Genomic DNA, 13,523 nt, shown 5'->3' with positions numbered 1-13,523 from the left:
CTCCCGGCCCGCAGGTCTCAGAAGCGCGCCCCAAACGGGACACCGAGGCCGGGCGCTCAGCCGAACGCGGCGGGCGAGGCCCCGCCCTCGGGCCGGCTCCACCGTCTTCCCCTCCGGCGCTCTCTCCCCGCGCAGCCCCCGTCGCGCGTCGGGGCGCGGCGCCTCCAGGCCCCTGGCCGCGGGCTGTCAGTCTCCCCCGAGGTGTCCCCGCCGCCAGAGGCGGAGGCGAACAGCGGGCGACAGGCTCGGCGGGCGGCGCAGTGACTCAGGGCGTCCCCGAGTCATCCCCACCGCGCCCGCCCCCGGGAGGAAACAGAGGCGGGTGGAGAGGGCGGGGCGGCGGGGCGCGGCCGGGGGGCGGGGCGCGCCGGCCGTAGACTCAGACCCGCAATTCCCGGAGCCCGCGGTTACCTCCCGCGACCAGTCCCGGCGCAGCTCCTGCCCAGCGCGGCCCCGAGACTCACCGGTTCCTCCGCCTCCGGAAGGTGCTCGGCGCGGGCGGCGCGGCGGGTGCAGCGGCTCCTGCGCGGTGAGTGGCCCTGGGCTGGGGTCCCGCTTTCGGGGGCCACGGACCCTCCGGCGAGGTGACTCGAGCTCGCGCCGCCCTCGGCCGTTTGCTGGAAGGATGTGCCGGGAGCGGGTCGCAGAAGTCAGAGGGCGCGCGGGAGGGACGCCGGGAGCGGGGTGCGCGGGGTGCGCGGGGTGCGCGGGGTGCGCGGGGTGCGCGGGGCGCGCGGGGCGCGCGGGGAGGGTGGGCTTCCTCGGCTCCGCACACAGCGGCCTCTCCTGGAGCTCAGCGGGGTGTGGGCCCCCGGCCGGGTTCCCCCTGGTGGGGACCGAGCCGGCAGGTTGGGCTCCCACAAAGAGACCCCACCCCCCACCCCGGCGCTTTCCAAACCCCCGCGGGAAGGGGGTGCGGGGAGCATAGTTCCATTTGGGACCATGGTTGTTAGCAACCCTGCAGGGCTCTCATGGGCTCCAGTGTGTGCCGAACCCACAGTGAACAGTGTCACAATGTAACACACTGACAGCTCAAAAGAGAAACTTGTCATAAATTTTATGACACAAATGTAACCGGCATGGGGGGTGGGTCCTTTTACGATCCTTTTACAACCCTGTGCGGCAGGCTGGCCTTGGGCCTGGGAGAGCCTCACTGGCTGTCCCCAGATCTCTCCCTCCCAGGTCAGGGTTTGGCCAGGTGACTCATGGTCACCTCCGGCCGGACTCGGGCTGCCTCCCACTGGTCTGTCTTGGGCCCCCGGCCAGGCCCTGCCCCTCCAGGGCGAGTTCCAGAGAAGTCCTGTCCGAAGCTACAGGCGAGTGCCGGTGTTTCCGCAGGCAGTGGCGGAGTCCAGGTGACCCCGACCTTTCCCTGGGCACTCCCCCCGCTGTGTTGTTCTTAAAAGTCCTCACACACCCACCCCGCCCGCCCGCCCTGTCCGTCTGGTGCTCTTTGGCTCCTTAACTCCCTTCCTGGCACCTGGGCTAAGGAGACCTTTGGTTCCATCCACTGGCTGTGAGCTCCGCTTTAGAAGTACTTGCGATTTCCTTGAATTGTCTGGGTTTCTGTGCCCTGGCCGTCCCCCCAGAGGTCTCGCTTTCGCTTTCCAGGTCCTTCAGCACTGGGCCCAGCTCTTCTCAGTTAACCCCAGGGGATCTCCCGTCCTCTGGGGCCCAGTTGGACCCCTTTCCCTTCCTGCGGGAGTAGCCACTGCTCCGGGCTTTCATCCGGCCCAGGTTTATTGGACACAAGTTATAGTCTTGGTTCCCTTACGTTTAGCGCATTTCAGTTTAAAAGGATACATTAACTTTTCTTTACATTGCTTTTTGTCCAAGTGGACTTTTTTTTTTTGTCTTTACTGACTGTAAAATTAATATTGTTAACGTAAGAAACATTCAAACCTGTGACGAATTTTTCTGAGTTTATTTGAGCCAAACTGTCGACACATGTGAAACAGAATCTCACGGATTGAGGGGATGCTCCTTGGGGAATGGCAGTTTCGCACTTTGTTTTATAGGTTACAATCAAGAGGAGACGGGAGTGGGTTACGAGAAAGCCATTGCTGACAGGTGACGGGAACCGGAGGGAGCAAAGCTGGGGGTCGGGGCCGGGAGGGTGGGGGGAACCTCTGGGTTTGGATGAAAATACAGTGATAGACACACTTCTTTTACTTAGGTGGGTGCAGGATATTCAGAGTCAGCAATTAACAGGACAACAGTGATAATGAGGGGCTTGTGGTTTCCACTCTAAGCCTTGAGGGCCCATTAAAAGCGGAAATGACTCTGTTTTGCAAAAGTATGTCAATCAGCTGTGTCCTCTCAGATGCAAAAGACCACGCACGGGCTTAGCTTGAAAGTTAACCTTTGTGAAGGAAAAAGGCCAGCCTAGGATGTGACTACCTGCCCTGAACTGCTTTTAGTTGGACACCAATCCTGTGTGGCTGCTTTAGGTCTCTGAGTTTGCAAGGCTGCCTCGCAGGCCTCCCCTGAGCTTGTCGGGTCAGCATGGGGCCCCTTTCCGTTCACGATACTCATTGTAAAAGTTTATTGTAAAAACAAAAAAAAAGTGACAGAAAGTGAAACTTCCAGCTTCTGCTCCGTGAAGGTGAACCTCACCCCCCTCCTCTTTCTCTTTCTCACACACACACTGTTGAAATATGAAATATGTTCATTTAAAACATTATCGACATTTACATACTGTGGATGGAAAAGGGGCCACAGGCTAAACCCGATGAGCTCAGGGGAGGCCAGCGTGGCGGCCTTACAAACTCAGAGACCAAAGTAACCCCATGGGGTGGAGTGAACACAGAAATTCCTAACTGTGGGTCTTAGTGCACAAAGTGAGCTGCAAAACTGCTCTTCTCAAGCATTTTCTCAGTCAGTTGAGATTTCACTTCCCAGAAATCATCCTTAGTTTGCCTCCAATAAACTCTTTCATATATATATTTTTTCCTTTTTTTTTTTTTTTTTAAGAGTGGAAAGGAGGGGGAGAGATGGAGAAATATTGATTGGTTGCCTCTCACATGAGCTCCGACCCGGCCGGGGATGGAACCTGCAACCCAGGCACATGCCCTTGACCGGGAATTGAACCCTCGACCCTCTGGTGCACAGGCTGATGCTCTAACTCCTGAGCAGCACCAGCCAGGGCTGTGCTGATTCCTGCAGCTGTTCCCCTGCCTCAGTTTACCGTTTCTCACTGCTCTGTGTTGCTCCCCAGGGTCCTCTGCAGCTGAGAGAATGGCCGTCCCAGGGGCCAGCGCTGAGGAGCATGAGAGACACAGGTGAGGCTCCGCGGGCCGTGTTCCTGGCCGGGGTTTCCTCGTGAGAGTGGACTGTGTGAGCCCCTGATGCTCCGACGGGCTGGGGGCGGGCTCAGCCCTGGGGTGGAGGCCCGGCCCCCTCTGGTCTGGTCTGGTCTGGTTTGGGCTCAGCCCTCGGGAGGCGTGTTCTTGGGGGCCAGGTGCTCAGAGCTCAGACCCTCCTCCCCTGGGCTTTATCGGACACCCGGACTCTCTGCTGAAACTCAGCCCCTCTTCTCCCCAGCTCTCCCTTGGTCCTGAACCTTAAATACTTTCCTGGTTTCTTCGCAGTTTTTCGTGATTCTCCTGGCACCTCTTTTATGTTTATTTGCTGGAAAAGCATGAATTTCTTGTCCTAATCCCGATTCCTAGGTGGACATCAAATCCACTGAGTTTTCTAGTTTCCTGGATACCCACTGCCCCCACCTCTGTGGGGTAACCCGGGGTGACCCGGGAGATCTCACCCTGCTGCAGTGGCCTCCTGGTCCTGGTGACCTGTGACCTAGGGCCTCTGGGAGCCCCCTCTTCCAGGATTCTCAGGACTCCTCTGTGACTCGAGGCCCCTCTGGAGGCTCTCACCTGCGGGTCACATGTCCAGGTTGTAATTCCACACGCACCCCCCCCCCCCAAAGGTTTTTCCTGTGTCAGGTGGCCTTGTGGACGTTACATGCAGAGATGACTTTCTTATTGAATTGATAGAATCCCTGCTGCTTTCAGTCAACCAAGATGCCCTGTCCCCGATTTCTGAGCCCCTCTTAGGTTGAGAACCCTGGGGCTGGGGGAGGGGAGTGGTTGAAACAAAGTTGTGGGGGGGGGTGCTGGGCTCAAGTGCCACTTGTGTGACTCACCCCTTCCCTCGCTCAGTAATTGTTTACCCTCCCTCAGTAGTTTTATGGCCACCTGCTCAGGACCTCTGAGTGCCACCTCTTACTAAAGATGAGACTGCAAACCTTTGAAATGGGGGTCCTCCTAGAACTCAGCTTCTGAGCATTAAATGAATTATTAGGTCCCAGATATTAGTGACATCATCTCCACCACAAAGTCGAATGCCTTCTGTCTTACGAGGCCTTGTGTGTGTTTCTTAATTGTTAGACTCAGCCCAGGCTCCCTGAGCCCCCCAGCCCCTCCCTCCTCTCCCTGGTCCCCAGCTGCTCAAACCCAGCGGCCAGTATGCATGGGAGTCAGGAGTGGGGAGTGCTTTGCCCTCCCTGCTGATCAGCTGGAATCAGAAGCCAGTTTTCATTTATTTGTGCCTCACTTTTTTTTTTCTTTTTTTACGAAGTGGGGGCTCAGTCATATTTGTTAATTGAAAGAACTGATGGCACAGAGCAGAATGAAATTACTTGACTGTGTGTGGGCTGGAGACCTGGTTTTCCAAGTAAGGTGTCCTTGACTTGTTTTAAATCCTTTAGGTTATAGGTGTGAGCACATCCAGTCCATTGTGGTCCGAGTCCACTTCATCTATTTTAAAATCATTGCTGGTTGTCAGTCACACCCTGTTGCCGTCTCTTCTTCCTAGAATCAGAGAGAAAGGGAAGGGTTTCTGTGTTGCAATGTGTGACCACGTTGTTGCAGTCACAGCCTGTTGTATCAGTTCCGGAGGCTGGCAGTGGGTCCTGCTGTTGGAGCTCTGGGTGCACAGAACCCTGAGGCCTCCTCACAGGACCACGGGCACATCAACAGTTGTCACTAAGGAGCGTAGGATGCTGTGGCAGTGGCGTGGAGTCAGAATGTCCGCTTGGCCTAGAGATCAACAGGGATGGTCCTAGTGATTCAGTCTCTTGAAAGTGGCCTCCCTGCCCCAGGAGGGAGAAATACACCCTGAATCTGGGGCCCCAGGGAACCTGCTCAGGACCAGGCAGGGGGTGGGACAGAGGAGCGTGGCTCTGGGCCCTTCCCGAGTGAGGTTTGTAGCGCCTCTGCCCCGGGTGCAAGCAGCTCCGTCTGTGATGACCACGATGAGCCCACAGGCGTCTGATGTCTAGCACCTGCCCGTGGCAGCTGGCAGGTTCCCTTTATAAAAAGGTCCTTCTGTCTCTCTTTAATATTTTGTGCTCAGCTTTTCTATACCAGCCTTTTGAGAATGCCCAGGTGTGAGTTAATGTGGATGCCCTTCTAGGGCAATGGGAGGGGACATGGGAGTGGGAGCGGGGTTGTGAACTGTTGTTGATGCCCAAGCCAGGTAGAGACTAGATAAGATGGTGGAGGAGACCAGGGAGAGTGAGAGGTGAGATAGACTAGGGACGGATACAGTGATGATTAGAACAGAACATGAATACAATGTTATACAAGACGGACTGGGGCTTAGATACAATGTTATATAAGACAGACTGGGGCTTAGATACAATGTTACATAAGATGAACTGGGGCTTAGATACAATGTTACATAAGACAGAAGTGGACACAGATACAGTGATAGATTAGAATAGGACATAGATACAATATTAGATAAATCAGAACCAGGAGAGATAAAATGATGGATAAGATAAACTGGGGACGGATAAAATAGGACGCAGATGCAGTGATAAGATGGATGAAGCAGGGCACATGGCTTGGCCTGTTTGTGTGTCTGCTGTATCCTGCAGGGATTCACCAATAAATAAGAGCTGGTCATGGCCCCCAGGACTTCTTGTTACTGGAGAGAATTAAAATGATTACATTCATTATGTAAATGTTGTCAGAGTGACTGGAGCAGAGCAGGTATTCAGTGCAGGTGTGACTTGTGTCTCAGTTATTAAGAGTCTACACAGAACGTGTTTTCCTGGGAAATAACCCGTTTTCATGCCTGAAGCAAAAATAAATAAACGGAAATAAAAATTGGCATTGTAGCTGTCCAGAACATCTGTTTGGTAGGAAAATATTGGACAAACCTCCAAACACTTGTACCCCTAGGGAGAGGCCGCTGCCGTAGGGACCTGAGTCACGAGCAGCGTCTCCCAGATGGGGCGGTGGAGCTCCGTGCCGGACGGGCCTGCTGGGCATGGTTTTCACGGGGAGAATGTGCGGCCCGGCCGTGGGAAGTCCTGCAGTGGGGTTTCCAGGTCACAGGCAGCTGAGACCTTCTCCTGCATGTTTTTTTTTCTTTCTGTCATCAGTGGGTTTTGGGCAGGAAGTTAGACTCTGAAGGGAGAGAAAGAAGGTCCCGGTTGCTGTAGCCAGGGGTCCACATCTGTCTCCCTCTGTGCTCCTGGCTCCGGGTTTTGGGGAGCACACCTGTCTGTGGGCGTCAGGGAGGCACAAGTGGAAGGAGGCGTGTAGGGTTTGTTCTCAGGGATTTCTCAGGCGAAGATACACTTTGGACGTGGGCACCTGCTTTTGTGAGTAAAGTCTTATTGGAGCAACCACAGTGGTTGGCGTGTTCTCTGTGGTCCCTTTCCTGTGACGGTGGCGGAGCTGAGTAGTTGTGGCAAAGCTCAGATGGCTTGCAAACCAAAAATACTTGACGTCTGGCAGGTTTTTCCTTCTGTTTCTGTCCGCGGTGAATGTATTATTTTGAAAATTAGGTCAAGTTTATGTGTTGCGTGAACTTGAGTCATGTGATTAAGCCTTTCAGTCTTGTGCTTTTCGGTTTCCTGGAGTTGTGCTCAATCCGCCCTCCAGACAGGGCCCTGGGTGTGGGGAGCGGGAGGGGGAGACAGCAGACAGGAGGCGGGAGCCCTGCGGTGGGGTGTCTGTCGCAGTGGGGGCCTGTCCTTCCCACCACGCGCCACACGCTAACGTCAGGCTCCTCACTACCACACCGGCTGCCACCCCGGGGCCGCCGGGGCTCTGCTAACCTTGTGCTTTCCCGGCCCGGCACAGCGACGGCTTCGTCCAGCTTTGCAACCCAAACATAGCGGCGATGAAGGAAGACATCCTGTACCACTTCAGCCTCAGCACCCGCACGCACGACCTCCCGGCCATGTTTGGGGATGTGAAGGTGAGAAGCTGGGCTTTCCCGGGCTCTGTCCTCTGGTCGGCCTCATCGGGCGGTGGCCCGAGCAGACCCCTCCCGGAGGGCCGAGGGGACGGGGCACGTCCTCGCAGCGATAGGCTTGTCAGAGCTTCGCAAATTGCTACTTTCAAGTACAGGAACGAACGAGTAAAAGGAAACTGTCACAGGTACCGTCTATTGGTCCCTCCTTAATCTTGAAACTTCCTGATGCTTCACTGAGAAGGAAGGAGACAGCAGCAGTGTCAGGGAGCCCGGAGACTTGGTAACAGGCCTGGCGTGTGGTTTGGAAGTAACACGCCCGCTGGCACTGATCAGTCCGTCGCCTTTGACGGTTTACTTGCTGAACGTAGCCTCGGGCCCGTTTCCCTACAGAGCCTAAGTTCTCAGCTCTGACTTATCCTAGCACAGGGCTTTTTTTCTTTTTTAATTCTTTCTATTTTTAAATATTATTTTATTTTCTCCCAGCACCTTTTATCCCCACTGTGTCCTCTGCCCCCTCCCCCCTCCCCCTGCACCCCACAGTCACCACACTGGTGTCTGAGTACATGAGCCCCCCTCTCTCCCCCGTTTCCCCCTTTCTTTGGCTCAATCCCTCTGCCCCCCAAGCCTCTGCCCCCAGCCCCCGTGCTGCCTGTCTGTTCTCTAAAATGTCTAATCCCCTGGGTAAAAAACGGACAAATGTGTAGAAGTGAAAACAGAACCCACCAGTGACGCGGGAATACGTGGCTGCTTCGCGGACTCGCCGTGAAACACGGAGCTCCGGCCCGGGGCCGCGGCCTCTCCTCTTGTTTCCCTTTCAGCGCTCTCCACGCACTCAGTTCCTGTTCTATTACGCTTAATTTTTTTTCTCATCTTTAGAAACTAATGCTTCTCTGATCACCCAGCTCCCTTAAGCTGTCGTGTTTACTTGCTTTTCTTGTGCGGAACAAAATGGAAAGTGAGTTTTTTATACACACTGCTCTGCAGATGAAAGGTTTGGCTCTCTGAGCTGCGCACCCCCACTCCCTGCGCCCCACGGCCCCCAGGCGCCCCCACGCGTTGGCCATTGGACGTCCCATGGCCGGCGACAGGTGGTGGTTCAAGCCCGTTGTGCAGGTGGGCTGGGGGCCCGGGTTGCACAGCCAGGAGCCGGCGCCCCCAGAGCTGCTGTCCGCGAGCTGGACGGAGGCCGCAGGCTGGGGACCCCGAGCTGACCCCCAGGGGAGAGGCCCGGGCCCCTGTGTCTGGGGGCCCATGGCTCTGTCCTGCCCGGCCCCCTGCCCTGAGCGGTGACTCCACGCGCCAGGTCCTCCCAGACTCCAGTGAGCGTTGTCACCAGCAGGGCTCCCCAGACGGGCCTGTCCGGGTGGGCCCGGGACCTGGCATTCCCAGCGGCTCTAGGAGGAGCGTGTGTGCTGCCGGGGCCCCTGCGCTGATGGGCGCCGTCCTCTGTCCACAGTTCGTGTGTGTTGGGGGCAGCCCCTCGAGGATGAAATCCTTCATCCAGTACGTGGCCGTGGAGCTGGGCCTGGGCCGCCCGGGCGAGGACTACCCCAACATCTGCTCGGGGACCGACCGCTACGCCATGTTCAAAGTGGGGCCCGTGCTGTCCGTCAGTGTGAGTTCCTGCCCGTGACCAGCGGGGAGGGGGAGGAACGTGAGAGAGAGAAGCCGGCGGGTGCGCAGGGCTGGTGGGCTCCGGGCGCCCAGCGGCGGCCGCTCCCCTGCCATCCCCGGTCCTCGCGGCTTTGTCACAGACGTGTGGCCCCAATGGGACGGCTCTGCCAGCCTTCACGCCTCCCGAGGTGGCCCGGCTGTCCGTTTATGTGACGCTCGCGCTCTGACCGCTGGCGGGAGGGTCCGTGGCACGGCGGTGCCCAGCTAACGCGGGTTTCCCGCCAGCACGGGATGGGCATCCCCTCGATTGCAATCATGCTGCACGAGCTCCTCAAGCTGCTGTTCCACGCCCGCTGCTCCGGCGTCACCGTCATCCGCATCGGCACATCCGGCGGCATCGGTGAGTCCCCGGGTGGCCGCGGCGAGGGCAGGCTTGGCGCAGGCGTGGGAAGAGCCTGCCGTCGCTCGGCCCGGCCCCTCCCGGCACCGGTCCAGAGACCGCGGAGCGGCCCCGGCCCCACGCTGCTCACGCTGGGACCCCCGCGGGCTCCGTTTCCCCTTAGTCCTCCTACCCCCGCTCGGCCTCTCCTTTCCTCTGCCCCCCCTTCCTGGGAGGGTCCGAGGCACTTGTGAGAAAACCTGCAGGAGCCCTGGCCGGGCGCTGGGGTGGTTAGAGCGCTGTCCCCATTCGCCAAGGCTGCGGGTCCCGCCCCGGCTGGGCACGTGCAGGGAGTGACCAGTGGTGCCTCGTAAGTGGAGCAACAAATCGTCGTTTCTCTCCCTTCCTCTGTCTCCAAAAATCAATCAATACAATTTTAAATAAGCCTTCAGGGGGGGTGGGTGCAGAGTTAAGATAAGAATGGCTCAGCCCCGAGGGGTGACACACGGGCCTGGAGCTGGCCATGGGTGGAGCTGGGCCGGGTGCCCGGGGCTCACGACGTGGCTCTTTAATAAATATGGTTTTTAAAAACATTGATGTCAGAGGGAGGAGGGGAGAGGGGGAGAGAGAAACGTCAGTGATGAGAGCCCTGGATCAGCCGCCTCCTGCTCGCCCCCTGCTGGGGACCGAGGAGCCTGCACCCCGGGCCTGTGCCCTGACCGGGATTCGAACCCGCGACCACTTGTGTATTTGTTTGAAATGTTTTGTAAGAAAAAGGTGCAGGTCAGGGATCTGTGAAACGCTCTCCGGCCCCGCGTGGCCCACAGGTGAAGATGGAACCGACCAGGGGACAGGTGGCTGGGGGGTCCAGGCGCTCCGGCTGCTTTGCATTTTCTTGTCCGTGTTCCCTGCCGTGTGTCCGCATCAGTCACTTCTACTCTCAGGAAAAACGCATCTGATGGAGGCGACGGGCCCTTTGCCGTTCCCTTTAGGATGTCACTGGGGCGTCAGCGTTTTGTGGGCAGATGGGCGTTTCCCGCACGTGCTGGGCCGCGGCCTCCCGCTGGCCCGGCGGCTGCGACTCCACTTCTGTCCTCAGGTCTGGAGCCCGGCTCTGTGGTCATCACCCGACAGGCGGTGGACGCCTGCTTCAGGCCCGAGTTCGAGCAGCTGGTCCTGGGCAAGCGCGTCACCCGCAGCACCGACCTGGACGCGCGGCTGGTGGGGGAGCTGGCGCAGTGCGCCGCGGACCTGAACGAGTTCCCCACGGTGGTGGGCAACACCATGTGTACCCTGGACTTCTACGAAGGTGACGGGCGGCTGGCGCCCTGCCGGGGCGGGCGGGGCGGTGGGTGCCCGCCTCCTGTCCCGGCGGCGTTTCCACGTCGGTTGTAACACAGGCCTGCGGGGGAGCGTCTGGCCCCGGGCCTGTGGGCTGCAGGGGTCGGCAGCGTTCCCGTGCCCGGGGCCAGCGCACCTGCGTCAGGCGGGCTCCTCTCCTCGTGTCCTCAGGGCAAGGCCGCCTGGACGGGGCTCTGTGCTGCTACACGGAGCAGGACAAGCAGGAGTACCTGCGGGCGGCCCACGAGGCCGGCGTCCGCAACATCGAGATGGAGTCGTCCGTCTTCGCCGCCATGTGCAGCGCCTGTGGCCTCCCAGGTAGGCAGGTGCTGGGTCGTCACTCCCCCCGTTCTCCGGCACCCCCGGCTGGCCCAACCTCGGCACCTCCTCCGGGGCCTCCCGGGTCCCCACCCCCAGCGTCTGCCTTCCGCCCACCCTGTCCCCGAGGCCCGCTCTGGATGGGGTGGCATTGCCCACCCCGTGCTCAGACCTGTGATTGCCACGTGGCCGAGCGCAGGGTTCTCAGTGTCTCTGTGTCCCTGCCGTGAGTCCCGGGCCACCAGGTGGTCACTGAGGGCCACCAGCTCCACTCGGGCGTGGCTGCCACCAGCCCTGCGCTGGGCCTGGCTCCCAGATTTCAGTTCGAGTCAGGCTTTATCTGCCCCACGTTCCTGGCCTCCCTGCAGGGCCCGCTCTGCCACCCAGGATTCTGCGTCCCTGTCACCTCAGTTGCCTTCAAGCTCGTGCAGGCCCCTAGCAGGTCCCAGGATGTGCCGGGGGCCCTGCTGGGAGGAGGAGAGGGCAGGGCGGGGTGGCGGGAGCAGGGGCCTCGGCCTCCGGTGCTCTCTGCCTGTCCGCAGGCCCGTGGTCACTGGGCGGCAGGGGCCAGCTCCTCTCGTCTCGCCTTTTCCCTCTGCAGCTGCCGTGGTGTGTGTCACCCTCCTCAACCGCCTGCAAGGGGACCAGATTGGCAGCCCCCACGAGGTGCTGGCCGAGTACCAGCAGCGGCCGCAGAGGCTGGTCGGCTGCTTCATCAAGAAGCGCCTCGCCGGGGCCTGAGCCCCTGCGTCCGGAGACGAGCGTGGTCGTGGCTGCAGATGAGGCCACGTGCGAGTCCCCGTGTGGCCCGCGCGTTGGTGACAGCTGGGAGCCGAGGCAGGCGGCGGTGGACTGCGTTTCCGAGGCTGAGCCCGCACTCAGCCCGCGGAGCTTACCTGTTGAGCTCCAGTGGGGCCCGTCTGCCTGGACCAGCCTGATGTGGGTTTTCTGAACAGATGTTCCTCTGAAAATGGAAATATTTCTGGGGAAAAAAATTTCAGATGTTTAAATTCTAATGGTTGTCACATTTCACATCACTGAGAAAGGAACCTGATTATAATGGCAGAAAATTTACCCCCTGGGGTAGTTTTAGATCCTCTGCACACGCCCGTGACAGGCGGCCACGGACACGGGAGGCGGGTACGGGAGACGGAGGCGTGAATGCACCGCGAGCACACGCGTGTTACAGCTGACCCTGAGCGGCAGGGGCTTGAGCTGCGTGGTCCATTCGGAGGCAGAGCATTTCTTTTATTTTTTAAAGAATTTTTAAAAATTGATTTTTAGAGGGTGAGAGGAAGGGACAGAGACAGAGAAACATCCATTTGCTGGTCCACTTACTTACCGGTTGCTGCCTGTATGTGCTCTGCCCGGGCTTTGAACCTACAACCTTGGGATGTTGGGACAATGCTCTAACCAACCGAGCCCCCGGCCAGGGCCAGGCGCAGATTTTTTTCCATGGATCACAGCTCAGTTGTCCACGCAGCTCAATCCCACGTCGTTCAGGGTAACCGGGGGCCGGGACTGTGTCTGTGGAGGGCCGGCTGTAGCTCACGCAGATCTTCAACTTTGTGGGAGGTCGGTGCCCCCGACCGGGGGCTGGTCCCGGGCCCACCGCTGTGCACACGGTTCCCTAGTTACACAGACACAGCCACGCTTCTGGAACCTTCTGTGTCAGCCCAGTGACACGGCCATAGTCCCGTCTGTTCTCCACACGGCCGGCCAGAGGGAGCTGGGTCCTCGCCCGTGGACTGGAGTGGCCCACTCTGGGAAGTCTCCTACAGCAAAGGGGCCGTCCTCTGGTGTTGGATCCTGCTGTGAGCACCCGAGGGGTGTTCCCTGGTCGTGCACCGAGCCCCCCGCCCCCACCCCCACCCTGTGCAGTGCTCAGCTCGGGCAGCTGTGACCGAGGGCAGGGCAGTGTAGGGACCCCATGGAGTTATGGGTGCGGTTCATCCCCTTCAGAAGGCCACTGAGGGTCAGAATCAGGTCACCCCCGGGTGCTGAGAGGAGCCCCACCCCCTTCTCAGACCTGGAGGCCGTCCTGCGGAGTCAGTCCCCCGAGGTCCTTCCCTCAGCTCCCTCCAGTGGCTGTTTGCTGGGCCTGAGGCACCGAGCAGGAGGCTGACCGGGAGGAAGGGCCCAGGAGGGCAGGGGCCCGACCAGAGCCCCCCCGGAGGAGGCTTACAACCCAGCACACGGAGCAGGACCTGGGCTCTGCTCTGTCCGCAGGCTGCTCACCTGCACTCCCGTCTGTCCCCCAATTCCTGAGTTTTGCGACTTCAGCTGGACGTCGTCGCCGGGCCCCTCTGGGGGCATTTTTGCCTCTCAAACCTCAGCTCAGGCCCAGAGTCACTTAGGCCTCTGGATCTCTGAGCTGGCCAGGCCGCCATGTGGGCCCTGGGGCCAGTGTGCCAGGGACAGAGGCTCCTGTCTGTGGGTGCTCTCGCCAGGCCCCAGCCTGGGAGGGGGTGAGGGGCTCATCACCCGGCCTGCCGGGGGTGGGAGGGGAGGGCCTCGTACCCCTCCCTGGCAAGCGTGGCTGCTGGGGTACCCCGCTGCTTCCTGAGGGCACCGGCAACGCAGCATTTAGGCTGCAGAGGCCGCTACCAGCCATAGAGGGGCCGGGTCCCTCAGCTACGTCCTTGCAGAACCTGGG

At 59.4% G+C, this 13,523-nt stretch overlaps 1 protein-coding gene across 1 annotated transcript; it reads left to right on the top strand.

The window, feature by feature from the left end:
* Nucleotides 1–391: 391 nt before the first annotated feature.
* UPP1 (uridine phosphorylase 1) lies at nt 392–11,940 on the top strand. Its single transcript, XM_081147388.1, has 8 exons — nt 392–529; nt 3,218–3,281; nt 7,101–7,218; nt 8,672–8,830; nt 9,115–9,229; nt 10,308–10,517; nt 10,721–10,867; nt 11,469–11,940. The coding sequence occupies exons 2-8, from the start codon at nt 3,238–3,240 to the stop codon at nt 11,606–11,608; spliced, it is 933 nt and encodes a 310-aa protein (XP_081003514.1). The 5' UTR covers nt 392–529; nt 3,218–3,237; the 3' UTR covers nt 11,609–11,940.
* Nucleotides 11,941–13,523: the final 1,583 nt, after the last annotated feature.

This window comes from Miniopterus schreibersii, assembly GCF_964146895.1.
Source record: "Miniopterus schreibersii genome assembly, chromosome: 9".
Lineage (NCBI taxonomy): Eukaryota > Metazoa > Chordata > Mammalia > Chiroptera > Miniopteridae > Miniopterus > Miniopterus schreibersii.
Note: the sequence above shows the minus strand (reverse complement) of the source record. Positions and strands in the feature narration are given on the sequence as shown.

What these genes read in the sequence shown, in the direction of transcription:
- UPP1 (XM_081147388.1), top strand. Translation starts at nt 3,238, where the DNA reads ATGGCCGTCCCAGGGGCCAGCGCTGAGGAGCATGAGAGACACAG. An exon ending in CGGCACATCCGGCGGCATCG is followed by an intron (nt 9,230 to 10,307) that starts GTGAGTCCCCGG and finishes TTCTGTCCTCAG; the next exon opens with GTCTGGAGCCCGGCTCTGTG. An exon ending in CAGCGCCTGTGGCCTCCCAG is followed by an intron (nt 10,868 to 11,468) that starts GTAGGCAGGTGC and finishes TTCCCTCTGCAG; the next exon opens with CTGCCGTGGTGTGTGTCACC.